The 14207-nt window shown below is 44.5% G+C and overlaps 1 protein-coding gene across 2 annotated transcripts in view; it reads right to left on the reverse strand.

Moving 5' to 3' along the window:
• Positions 1 to 12435: 12435 nt before the first annotated feature.
• The window catches only part of gpc5c (glypican 5c), an 87339-nt gene continuing 85567 nt past the window's right edge, over positions 12436 to 14207 (reverse strand). For both annotated transcript variants that reach the window (XM_079172697.1, XM_079172696.1), the window contains one exon: positions 12436 to 12818. In XM_079172697.1, coding sequence (XP_079028823.1) covers positions 12631 to 12818 — 188 coding nt within the window. In that variant the 3' untranslated portion in view covers positions 12436 to 12630. The remainder of the gene's footprint in view (positions 12819 to 14207) is intronic.

A 14207-nucleotide genomic window follows, 5' to 3' on the forward strand; every position in this document is an offset into this window, starting at 1 on the left:
ATTGGCCCTCCACTGTCTGGTGCGGAGATCATGTAATTAACGCTCAGTAAAGCCACAGAACAGCCATGTTTTCTCCAGCCCGCCTCCCATTGAAGTTTTATGGGGCTCTGACCATGAAAGGCCTTCTAATGAGGAGCAGGATGCTGAGGGAAGTGGGGGAGACGGGAGAGAGCGAAAAGAGGGGAGGCAGAATGGTAGCAAAGGGAGAGGAGAGTGCGGGGTGAGAGGCCGTACAACTAAGCAACTGTCAGTTTAGTGTACACATGCAGTAATTATGTGGCCAGCGTTTTCGGGGCGTGATGAGGTTTTCTAGTGAAAATGACATTCTAGAAATACTACAGATGTTTTACCACTCCTTTCAGGCAAAAACACTCAACGTAGAACGATGGAAGAACATGTCAATATAACACAGGCCTATCTTTCTCAATATTCCATTAACTTTACACATCTGTGGGATCATGCACACTACAAATGTGTATGTTTAATAATAATGAAAGAATTATCAAAAAGTCTGCTCCTCCTGCTCCGGTTTGGTCACCACAGCAGGCCTTCACATGCAAAGACTCGTGTTCCTCTGGTACGGACTACAGCAGTGACAGCCTCTGCTGTTGGTTAATAAGTAGTGTAAGCCTAACTTTTAGGTTGCTGTGCAAATTGAAATGTGTGATCTGACGATAGCTATTACTGCCCCTCCTTTGATTACCTCCATCCGCAGCTGTCTGCCATGTTCGTATTCACAGAGTGTGACTCCCACCGGCACAGAATTGTTACAAATGTCGATCCACAGTGACGTGGTTATGACTCCCACTGCTCTTCTTGGCAGGACCGCTCTGCATAGCGGGCTGACGCAGAGGCGACTGGTTTAGGTCATGCATTGATCAACAGTAGTTAAGGTCAGGAGAGTCACATAATGTGCAAACAAACACACATGTGGGCCACTTTTGCCTGCAGTCTGCCTTACAAAATAATCAGAATGACTTATTAAACCAATTCTGCAAAAAAAGAATTAACGCATTGATTGCTGTGTTTATATTCTTTGAACGCGCCAGGAGATGTATGCAAACTCACATTTTACCCTTCATCAGTAGTATATTTCTCAGGTGAAAATATTCATAAGACAAACTCAGCAGGATTGCAACACTCAAATGTAGCGCTGGCTGATTAATTGCTGATTGCGCCGATTCACTGCTGTCAAACTAGAGAGCTCAGTGTTTTCTAAATTTATCTCTGTTTCTGTGCAATCAGAATCATTTGGAAACCTGCTGCTGTATTAAATATTGTTACAGCGAACAGTACACCTTTCCCAAGCCGCCGGAATGCCTTTATCGTGAAGCAGCTACAGGAAACGTTGAAGGACTGGAAACCTATTGAATACGAATGAATCCACATCTAGATTTGGACAATGTAGGTGCAGATGCTAACAAATGGATGATGTCATTCTTGCCATATACTGTGAAGCTATTTGACATGAGAGCATTCTGCCTGTGTTCAGCTATGTTTCCATGTGATTTCTTATACAGACACGCTGTATATGGAGACATGCCGTCTCATCCCTCTATTGAAACTCATGTAACCATATGACAATGGAGCAAACACACACACACACACACAAACACACACACACACACAGTGATGCAGGGAGGGGGCAGCAGGATTGGCCAGCTTACAAGGCCCACTGCCGGGCATCAGCAGGGTTTCTATGTAAATATCAGTGTGCCGTTTCAAGAGATGTAATCAGCCTTTAGAGGGAGATCATTGTGTCCTCTGCCTAAAACCAGTCTCATCCTGGGCTCTTACAGATAGCATTGATTCTGCCTCTTTTTCTGGGTTTTAATGTCAACCATTAGCCTGAGATCAGCACATTCACCGGAGTGCTCGAGTGTGTACACATTACTCACCGGGTCCATCTATTCCCCTTCTCGTTTATTGTCTCTTTTTCTTCAGTCCGTTTCGTTACTATTATCCCTCTCGCACACGCACTCTCTTCTTTCTCCCTCTTCCCACCCTGGCCTCGTGAGAACATATGGACATGCCTTCATTGCTACTGTTCAAACGCAGTCATGCGTAAAACTTCCAATTCAGAGTTGTTTTTCTTAACGACTGCCTTCCCTTCTTGCCTGTCCCTGCCTGTTTGCCGTTTGAAGATGCTACATCTTCCCTTGATCCCATTTACCCAGTGTCTGTCTGTGCAAACACAGCCTCCACAAACAGCAGATCTGCATATCTCCACACGCATAGCCCTCCCCAGCTGCCAGAGACAGATGATGACAGAAAAAGGCGACATTTTGATGGTTGGCGCAAAAGGGAAGACAGATATTATTGTCAAGGAAAATGAGAAATAGCGAGGGGAAATTGGGGGGAGCTTATGAGGCAAGATAAGGAGGGAGGGAATATGATGATGGATGACATAGGGAGCATGGCAGAGAAGTGAGTTTGGGGGGGGAAAAGTAGCAGGGAGGGATTATTCATTCAAAGTGGAAACGATCCTTGAAATCTTGGGGTCGTTCTTGCAAGCAGGTGCGGTCGTGGATGAGAAACGCCCCATGTGGTGAGTTGCGTTGTCCTTTTGTGTGTTTCTTTGGGCATCCTGGCGCCTTTTCTGTTGAGCATTCGGCGTACATTCCAGTCTTCTCCAAGCATGGGCGCAGCAGGAGAAGAAGAACTCTAAAGGTACATCTTACAATATAATGAACTCCCAAAACACCCCAAACTACTTCCTAAGAAATGAAGAGGAGGAGAGGAGTGCATGAAATCTAATCAAGACACAACTGAAATCTGAATGGCCACTGAATGCAGTGTTTTATTATTTATTAATTTACAGTAGCTTATGTAATCACTGATATATCCTGCATGTAGACTTATCAAGGCTAACCTTCATCTTTAACCTTATCTCTGTCTCCAACATACAATGGTGGACCGTACCATGCTGTCCTCATATAAATATCCCCCGCCCACCCTCTATTTGTCATATGTCTTAGAGGATAAATTAACCACTCTCCTCGTCGGCCTCTTGCTGTGAAAACTCATAAACTCCTGGGAAGCAATGACAAAACCGAAAGACTAAGAGGACCTCTTATGACCGACTCTCATGCCGGTAATTGTTTGCTGAGCACCAATACGTATAGCCATATAATCATGACAATCATGTGGTAAGTTCCATGTCCTGTGCTGCAAAAATAATACGTTTGGTGGAAAATATTTTCCTGAGAGCAACCTGACAGTGACCTTGATGTTATAACAGGAATTAAAACACTTAAACTGGCCTCAAGTCGAATCTGAATTTGTATGCATGCGAGTGGTCCAGAGTCAACTAACCTCAACTTTCTTCAGGTTTTTTTCTGTGTGGTTCTGAGGCCGATCTTCCTCCAGATTGGCAGCGTCTCCCTTCAAGTGGACCTTGGAAACAGTGGGAGGCCACGTCTCTGTGTGGTTCTCAGCCCCCTATGAGGCGACGTTCATTATTTTCCCACTGACACTTTAGAATATCCACACATTCCTTCAACATTCCTCAGCCCTCCCCTGTACAGAGGCACTTTCATCACATTACTCCTCCTCCTCACACTTCTCCGATTTGTTTTTAATGAGAGAGACTGTATGAAAAGTGTAACGCATCAGGGCTGGCTCCGTTTGATCACCAGACACAAATACATTAAGTGACTCCGAGTATTAATTCTTACCGCTGATATAAACTGCCAGCTTTCACAAGCTGTTATAAACAACCCACTTTTGAGAGCTGCCCAGCTTTGGTACTGACATGTTTTTTGGTCTGAAGCCTTTTCCGTCGGCCCTCTCAGATCAGAGTGAAGCTGCTAAATGGGGAATTTACGGATGGTTCTCTCGGCACTCCCCTCATATGGCGCTGTAAACTGGATTATAAAACAAATCATGCCTGTAAATCTGTCGGCGAAGAAACAGTCCGTCTTCGGTCGGGTTTCCAAATGAAGCTGTAATGCCGTGCGTACATTTCCTGCAATGCAAAGTGGGAAAAATGGCACGCTGCATGCTCATTGATGTAAAAGACCCTCTTGACTGGTGCATTATTTACAGCAGCAAATGTGACAAGGGTGTGCGCGGCATGTACGTGTAACGATAAGTGGTGCATGTTTGACAAGGTGCCTGTAGTCCGTTGCTTTTTTTTCTGGGGACATAAGAAAGGAAAGGGCTGTAATCATTATATTCAAAGACTATTTGGAAGCAGCATTCGATTAGAGTGCCTGGACAAAGTCTCCAACACACACATTTACTCAAATAACATTCCCATTCCTGTCGGATCTTTATCCGGTCAAACTATTTTCCGTTTTAGTATTTTGAATAAATTTGTAGATCGGAGTCTTTGGAGACTTTTTTTCCCCCTAATAAGGGCATCAAAATTCAGGTCAAGTTGAATACATTGTATTAAAAATTGACTTGCACATGATATCAGCACAGCATTCGTGCTATTGCTTTTTTGTGCAAAATCTATTCTACACCATTCACATCCTGCTGCCCGAGCAAGTATTGAACAGCAGACATTTTAACTTATAATTAACTTATAAAAGAAGTCAAGCACAGGTTTAATTTACAACATTATCAATGGCTCCATTGCATTTAAGTAGAATATGAACTAGAAGTATGAACTTCAAGAAGTAAAACCATGACACTGTTACAATAGCATTACTTAGTAACCAGTTACCGATACTGGTATAATATGACAAATTCCGTAATTGCAGTTATTAAGTCCTGTAACGTTAACGTTACTTTGGAAATTTAAGGGTCGGCATGTCTGTGGTCTTACCCGTAGATGGATGCATGTCTGGCATAAGTTTGGTCTTCTGTGTTGAGGAGAGACCCGCCCGGGTAACTTCACGTTAGCTTGGTGCAGAGTCTTCGGCTAGCTGTTGATGCAATACCTCCAGAAACCTGGAGGATGCATGCTCGTTAAAACCACAATGTCTGCTTTTTTTCTACAGAATATGTGATGTGCGGATGTGAAGCCGTGCTGGGTAGCACAAATATTACCCAGCATATATAAATGATGTAACTAATCATTTGTCAATGAGTAATCCGTGAGAGGTAATCATTTTGGTTTTTAAAGGAACCAACTGGTTACCTTTTTGTGTCAAAACATGTGTAAGATATGGTGGAAATTGTCCAAGCATGTTTGGACTTAAACTTTCAACAAAGAAATGTAGTTATTTATTTCCAAAACAGCAACTATAAACCGTTTAATTGCATAAATGTCCCCGGTGTATGACATTTGCATCATTATCAGTAAGGCATTCGGGAAATGTGTGGCAATTTAAAGTGGTGTTGAACCTTACACTATATATTACATATCATACTTCTTTCATACCATAGTTGCTAATATACGTGTTTGATAATGTCTGAATTAAGAAATCATTGCGCAGGAAGTGAGAAAAGTAGCTGCTGTAACAAGCTCACTGGCTACCATGTAAACCACTTAACATGGCAAACATCACATTTTTAGAAGCTTGCTGCTTTGACCCCAACGCCTCTCATTCTCACCCCACTCCCTTTACTCAAAGCATAGCTAACAACCACTGTAGAAATACCTGAGAATATGCCTGCACAGTCATGTCTTATCCAGGTTGTACTGTGCCAGATCAACAGTCAAAATAAATGAAATGGACTTTTGTTGGCCCAACAGTCAACCAGCAATGTGTTTTCACTGTCGTCAATGTAATCCTAATCCCGTCTGGTATGAGGGAGGGAGGATGTATGTTATATGTATGAGGGTGAAGGCCTAGTGGCCCTGCAACATTGATTTTTCTTCTCTCATCATGACCTGCAGCATTGGACAGCAGCAGGCGTCTCTGAATCCGTAATCGGAGCTAATCAATGATGCTCCTCTCTACCAGCACCCTCATTCATCCCGTGTCACACACATGTGGTCGACATGCTCGCGTACAAATACACCGACGAATTAGTGAGTTAACATTGTTGTAACATTCATGTTAGTATAACACACTGATGTCAGGCATCCAGATGACAAATGCAAAATCCCAGACAGGACGAAGGGAAGTATGAAATAATAAAAAGGTTATAAAAAGTGTAAAAATAAGACACAGAGAACTAATACAATAGTCATATAGGAGAATGTGTGAATTCTGTTGCAGCCTGATAGAGATAGAAAGAAAAGGAGAGAGCGGCGGAGAGAGAGTTGGAAAGGTGGAATGGCACCCAAGGGAGCCATGGAACATTCACACCAGTGCTCATCCATCTCCAGGACATGAGGAAGGAGGCTGTCTGTAGCATGCCAAACAGAGGGAGCCTGACAAAGAATTCACCATGAGATGCTGGCCAGCCTTGAACATGTGTGACACACACACACACACACACACACACACACACACACACACACACACCAATGCAGACCGCAGTAGTCTAATTGGAATGGGGGCTCATACTAGTGGGGCCACATTTCTCTCCGGCTGGGCATTGTCATTTGGCGACATAGTTAATCTGTTTTCCTAACAGGCAGACTTTCACGGTGACTAACCTGTCCGGGCCCCTCTGCATAGCCGCATTAAGACGCAATACGTTCTAATGACAACTCGTGCTCAGCCAGCACTTGTGTTTCTGTCACGGGCCAGGAAATAACTCTGAGGTCTTTTGTGTGCAATGTGTATGACTGTTTGTGCCAAGTGCACGTTGCATACATCTGTAGACATCATGTCAATGTGGACGTTATTGTTGGTCAGAAAGTCTTACTAATAAGTGTAGTAATATGAAATCAGACAAGCACAATGCTGTTCCTTGTGGCAGGAAACATAACTACGCAGCGAGTATGAACAGACAGACGGGTGTCTTTTGAAACTGGGCAAAGTTTAATGGAAAGAGTTATTTTTACTTCTGCAAACAACCTGTATTAGTTTGTACAAAATACGGAGTTGGCAAATGAGGAGACATTATTGCTCTTCAAGCAACAGCTTGTTGTACTGGCTTCGCTACAGTCATATCCTCTACGGTTGAAAGATACAGGGTATGTGTAGCGCTTTAAATTCTGCTTTATCCAAGTTGCTTTCTTTCTTCTCTCTCATGCTTGAGTCATGGTCAGGGACACATAGGAGTACAGTGTATGGTAGGCAGTAAAGTCCAGAATACCTCATCACCTTTGGGGCCTGCTCAGAGCGGTTAGAAAAGGATCCATGCCAGACGCCCAGTCCTCTGGCTCGTGGTGTGGAGGTTCATGTCTGCAGGATAAATTGGGATTCTAAGATTATAGCACAGCTGAAAGGCTGTTCTGCATTTTTGCGTTCATATTCGGTGCTGTTCATACACATCCAGCATGACTTGCCAGAGGGAGCTGTCTACTGAGTGTAGGAGGACTTTTGCAAACTTTTACTATTCTTGGTATGCATGGATGTTTTGTCCTGCACATGCCTCCTTCTGTTTATATGCCAGTCATCAGTCAGCAACAAAATGTTGTGCATTGCCCCCACATTTGTTTTCCAGAAAGAAAATGACAACAACCTTATGGTAGCTGACAGGAGGGTAACACCTCCCAACACTGTTTACCTGCCCTCTGCTAGCAGCAGTGCATGATGGGAAACAGATCTGACAAGTGAGGCCAATCAGTGAGTAGGAGGAATCCAGCACAAGTTCTTGCGTTAGAGATTTGATTTCTGACACTGTTGCTAAGGCTCCCCTTGATGGTTGAAAATGTGTTTAATTGGACCGAATTAGTCAGCTCAAGAGCTCATTGAGCATAATGCTAATTGGCCGACGGAGCAGGGTGACAGAGGGAGAATTGGCAGTGACAGCTTCTGTTATCCTGTTGTTCGGGCATGGGGAGTTCTGCGCAGAGGGGAATGGATACAATTGACAATTTGAAACTCAAGACGGAGAGCTGTGGTTAATAGGAGCCGCAGGTCCCCCTTCGTTTCCCCTCTACCTCACCCAATTGTTCATCTTTGAAAAGCTATTTCCAGTGCCTCCCTCCTCCTGATTCAAGCTTGTCTCTCTGATCCCCAGGCTGAAAAGGTAAGACAATCCGGGGAGGGGGGGGGGGGGGGGGTGTGATCCTGCACTGCTGTCACCCTGCTACCGCACAATCAGGTTGACTTTAGGGAAGATCTGTTAGAAAGTGCAGTCATTCATCTTGAGGCGTTTTTCATGGTGTGCGATGCAACTGATCTCTCTGGATGTGTGAATTAGCATTAGATCTGCTCCTTACCAATGAAGACAAATGTGTGTGTGAGCGGGTGTATAAGAGTAGACTTGGCCAAGCCAGTGGGACAGAAGCGCTGATGTGTGCTACCGTTTAAAATAGCCCAGACAGACAGCTGAGCAGCTGTGACCTCAGGTCCCCGGAACTCTGTTACACTCAGTGACCACACTGCTCCTTGCAATGTGTATGTGTGTGTGTGTGTGTGTGTGTGTGTGTATGTCTGTACCTACAGTAGGATACACTAAATCATCCATACCCTTTTTCCCATCACACTGTCTTTAGAAAGCTAACTTCAGAGAAAAGGCACGGATAAAAGTAATTTTCAGACTAATTCACTTTCAGTGTCTGAGTTTCATCCCATTATTGTCCGTATTTTAAATTCATCCATGGCTTTCCGCGTCAGTCACCGGAGGTTATTAAAGGACGACAGACGGCTTTGTTGTTGTTTTTTTCAGGCGGGGACAATGCAGTCCAATTACAGTGCAGGCAAAGAGGAGGCACGATATCCTTGGACTGGCCACTCTCCCTGCTCTCGTCTGCAGCCAGCCAGACACTCGGTTTCACAGCAACAAGCATGAAATAGGCAAGGATCAAATACAGACTGCGTGCAATTGGAAGAGTGGAACTGTGGGACGGGGTGTGTGCGAATGAGATCACCGGTGTGTCTTTGTGATGATTCTGGTGTTCACAAAAGTGTATGTGTGTGTGGGAGAGACAAAGAGAGTGAGAGGGAGCTCATGGACATTGTGCGCTTTCGCCAGGAAAGTGCTATTAGTTATGTGCTCCCCGGCTGATGGCTAAAACAGTGGGAGGTGTGGTGAGACTCGGAGGGCCACTGTCGCCTGAAACATTGCCATCAAATGCCTTTATAATCACTGTGGAGGGGGAAAAAAAGACCAGTGTTACCCTGAAGACCAATTATAAGCTATACTGCAAAAAATGTTGCTTCTGTCCCATTGTATGGTTTTATGACGCCTCTGGCTTTGCCTGGTGATGCTAAAATAATCCATCAAACGTGACACCTACTTTAGGCCATAACGTCACTCTACTTGAATCTCATTGTGGGCATTCTAGCAGTTTATGCACCACCCCGCCAACTTGTTTCTGTTCTCACTAGCAGTGGCTGTCTTCGTGCTTGCTTTGTGTCTAAATGTGTCCAACAGTAGCTGAGCTAGGCTAACAGTGATGCTAGCACTGCAGCTGACAGCACAGAGTAATTCAGGGAAATGATAGCCCATGAATAGACAAAAGTTTCCCCCCCTACAGGAGCAGCCAACGGGTCAGCGAGCAAACGGTCACTGTCGACACTGCTGTCATCACGGCTGACTGTCCTTTCCAGTAGCAAACCTTTTCCTGTCTTCTGCACTCTCACACTCCCCTCCGCCTCTATTCCTGGTGCAACCACGGACCGATATGTTTAGCAAGAGGCTTCCTGGATGCAAATAGAGAAGGTCAGGCTGAGACGGCTTGGCCTGCCTACCCCCTCATAACTCACAGTCCAGTATGGTCAATGAAACAGTGGTGTGTTCTCAGGGACAGGAAGCAATGCAATCATAGTTACTAAGTATTGGTTTTGAAGTATAGCTCAACATTTTGGGAAGATATAATACTCACCTTTTTTGAGTGTTACATGAATAGACTCTCACGTCTGTGAGCTATCTATGGAGCAGAGGGCCAGGAGGCGATTAGCTTAGCATACGGACTGGAGGCAGAGTGAAACAGATAGCCTGGGTCTCTCTGGTTCAAAAATACACTTTGTAGTACCATCCAATGCGGCAGGCAAATTTGTTCCTCAAATCAGATTTATCAGACAGACTGTCGGCACTGTAATCTGCAAGTGATGAATTCAGATTCGTGTGTCAAGACATTGCCAACCTATCCCCATGAGTTGCTAACGTTGGTGTCAGTAACTACGTAACTTCGCCGTTGACGCGTCTTTCCAACGCGAAAGCATCTGTCCTCTCGTGCTGTGAAATCGCGGTGCAGGACTCCACCGTCGCACCAGACAAAAGTCAGCGATGGAGCCGACTGTCAGCATGGAATCTTTAAGAGCCTGCACACCTACACCTGTCAATCAAGCACAGTCTGTCCTACACAGTCCTAGGAAGAGGACTATTCACGAAAAAAAAGTATGTGCGATAGGTGTGCAGGGCCTTTATAAACATATTTTCCAAGCAGTCTGTTGTGACTGATACTCTATAAAGAAGAGGCTATCAAGACAAGCAAAAAAAAGAAAAGCAGAGCACCTTTAATCGAGCTCAGCTATCCGGTATTGTACTGATCCAAAAGAGAGGAAATGAGACACAGAACAAATGGCGAGTGACTTAAAATATGTACATTTATACACATGCGAGGGTAAAGGACCGTAAGTGATCGGTGGGTGCAATGAACGACAGTCATGAACAAAACTTACATGGAGGAAATCATATGAACTAAACAAATGTGGTTACAGAACACATGGTGTGACACAGTAAACGGCTAAAATCTCCGTTCTCCATTAACTGCAACGCTTTAATGTATAATTGTATGTATATGCAAGTAGTTAAGCGGGTCATCCTTCTTCCACTTTTAGGCAGAGCCAATGGTGAGTTACTTTTCAACAGGGAGAGGAAGACTTGTTTACAATACAGGCTTGTTAATGGAAGAGGTATTTCACTGCACATGTAAGTGTATAGACCTATTTAGCTTAGATGCTGCATCTGCATTTTAGGCGTAATCAGGTTTAATACCGTATTTGCATAGCATTGACCAAACATTCATCCTCATTCACACAGGTACTTTTCCACACCAGTACATAAACCATCCTCATCTACACAAGAGAGACAACAGGTATACAGAGGAAGCCATTGTAGCAGTCGCACAGTTTCTTTGTTGAACTTCCCCATGAGGAATCATTTAAAACAAAGAAGGATTTGCTTTTATTCTGATGGGATTCAAAGGAATGGTCTGCTTAAGAGTGAGTGAAGAGGCATTAGAGCTTATTTGGCAAAATGTATGACAAATTCATGAAAAGGGACTTGCATAAGGGCTACCACTATACTGGACAATGGATGCACCCAACTTTGTAAAAATAAACATTCGACATGTCTTTATGTGTGTGTGTGCTGAATCTGCTTGTGATGAATCTGCAGCCCAACTTTCCTTATGATTTCAAGTACCAAGCCATCATTTGAGTGAGGAAGATAAAACATGATGTCCCGTAAGATGTACTGAAAAAGGCAAACGCTTTTGAGAGTTTTTGAGGCTTCCCGGAGAAAGGACTGATCCTACCATAATAATTATGATAACTTGGTAGGTCATACATGCGTTAATGTGCAATTCAACGAGCAAACACACAAAAGTGGATGCACAATAAACATTAGTAAAATCAACAATGTACAGGCTTTGTTCAAACACCCAAAATGTATCCATGTATGTCAATGGCTTGAATTTGAAAAATGATGTGCATTCCTGCTTTATTCTTTTACAGAAATTAAATCTCTATAGTTGTTTTTTATATGTAGTATGGAGCAGACAAGCACAGTCCATTCATAGCAAAGGGAAAAGAAAAGATAACGCCATTCAGCTCAATCAGTTAAGAGCTTTTTGTTGAATCAGAACCTCATACACTCCATCAAATCTTTCCACTTATATACAGTTACATACTATACACACCTAGTTTCTCTGCACAATGTGTTCAGCCGTGCCAGTGCTCTACCTGTGAACTCATTACATTCTAATCCCCGCCAGGGTACACAGTCATTAGAGTCCATCAAATCTGCTGTTCTGGGCCAGGCTCCTGGGATCGATCTATCAATCTATCATGCATTCCTTAATCCTCGAAAAAGAAAATGAGTAGAGTTTTCAAATGAGCTGAATTCTTCTGCATGACTGGCAAATGGTGCAGTGGCCGCGATGAGTCTTTTTTCTTTTTTTGTTTAGCCTCAAAGGATAAGTAAAAGCCAACTGCAGAAAAAGAAGATGGCTGTATTTGTACTGTTCATGGGTAAACGTGTACGTGAGTCTGTAAATGTGTAAGCGCTTTTAAGTAAAGGTCCCGTTCTAAGCAAAGGGTATGTTTGTGTGCGAGCGGTGGGGCTGCGCTGGTGTCTGTACACGCAAACGTCTAGCACCGAAACAGCCTAGAAGAAGCGGCCTAATCTTTTGTAGGTGAGCGTGCATAAGATTAGCTTGTGAAAACCACCACATTGGTGATGCTGCAAGACGACAGGTTCCTGCAAGAGCCCCCCCCCCCCCCCCCCCCCCCCATCTACAGTCTCCTACAACGTTGTTCCTCTTCTCTTCCACTCCTTGTCTTGCTTGCCAGTTCATTTTGTCCAGCATTACCATCCGTCCAAGTACGTTGAGGACAGGAGTAAGGATGCTGTGCATGATATGTAAATTATATGAGAGTCTCTGTGCATGTGTGTGGTTCCTAGAAAGGGGGGGGCGTTGGGGGATTCACGGAGGGTGCGCTGGCATCAGAACAGGGTCCACTGCAGGCAAAGTGCAGCAAAGAGCAGTGCAAGGCTCCAGGGCCGTGGCCAGCTGGCGGACGGCGAGCCCCCTATCACCTTCACTGAGGGGGGCTTGGGAGGGTTCTCATGTGGGCTGTCACTGCCGGGCTGTCTCTCAATGGACTTTCCTTCACTTGAGGCGTCTGTATGTGCTGTAAGAGACAGGGAGAGGGGAAGAGAGAAGCAGACAGAGATGAATGGTTTGGCTCGTCACTGTAATCATGATAATCCTCTTTAATGTTCGGAGTCCTTTGGGCTTGTAAAACTGTATATAAGGGGCTTATCATCATCCAATCACCATTCCCACCATCTCATCTCGAGGGGTTTCAAAAACAATCAGACATGAACAATTATGTACGATTATGTCTGTTACATTTCAAAGAGAGTTCATTTTGCAAATCAGAAGAAGCATAGCGGTGGGCGTTTGAGTCGAAAGCGCCAATAATTTATTTTGAAGAGTGCTTCGAAACGCTTTAAAAACGCATTTACGGCGCCACATTATTACTGTTCAGCATCCAATGCACGTTTATATATGTGTTCGACCACGTTGTACACAGCACACACGTGCCGCCGTACACCGTGTTTATCTGCCCCATGGGACACGGTGAAATAAAAACCGAACTCCCACCGGCGTCATTATCATCACACACATGTCACGATGGAGGACTGCCTGGGTGTCTAATCTCCAGCAGCAGATGATGGACAGCCCGAACTGTGTCATTACTGCCAATCAGAGATAAATCAGGGTGATGAGGGCAGGGCGGACATTAAGCACTCATTTTAATCACAGTCCCCGGAAAACACACACATGGAGTTATACACACAAACGCCTTTTCTGCTGACATCGGGTGAAATCCGTTCCTTAAAGTGGACTTCACTCATGTCTCTACACCCCACTGCTCTCCCAGCCTCTCGAGAACTTCATCATCACCCCTGGCACTGAACGCAACTCCCCCTCTTTATCTCACTCCCCTCTAGGGTGTGACATTGTGTTGATGTCTCTAAAATCCAAAAGGAAATGACTCCTTCTGCTCATTACCCATCCTTCTTCCCACTCCTCTTCACAGGATCCCAGCCCTGCCCAGCTATATACATCAATGAGACAGATTAGCACCCTCAGCACAGCAAAGTGCACCGCACACTCTCTGTTGCCAATAAAGTTGACCTGCATGACTAAAACCTGTGTCGTACATGTAGTGCGAGCCCCATGTGTAGGATTTACAGGCTCTCTCTGCAGGGCTTGTGTGAGTTCCTAGAGGGGGACGGGATGAAATACGGAAAGAATCAAATAGAGACAGAGGTGAACGATAACGTGGCCGTGTGTTATGATTAGCTAGTTATCGCGAGTACCGACAGTGCCAAAGCCCAGTGTCAAAAAACGTCTCTTTAAGTTGTCACAGTCACAAAAACAGGCCACGTTTGCAAATCCCACCAGTGTGTGTAAAAACGATCTGTTTAGAATGCAGTTGTCTAATTAAATAGCTACTGCTTCTCCCGCGTGGTGACTTGACAGCCAGGTGTGTGTGTGTGTGTGTGAAGTT

The sequence above is a fragment of the Pholis gunnellus genome (assembly GCF_910591455.1).
Source record: "Pholis gunnellus genome assembly, chromosome: 14".
NCBI lineage: Eukaryota > Metazoa > Chordata > Actinopteri > Perciformes > Pholidae > Pholis > Pholis gunnellus.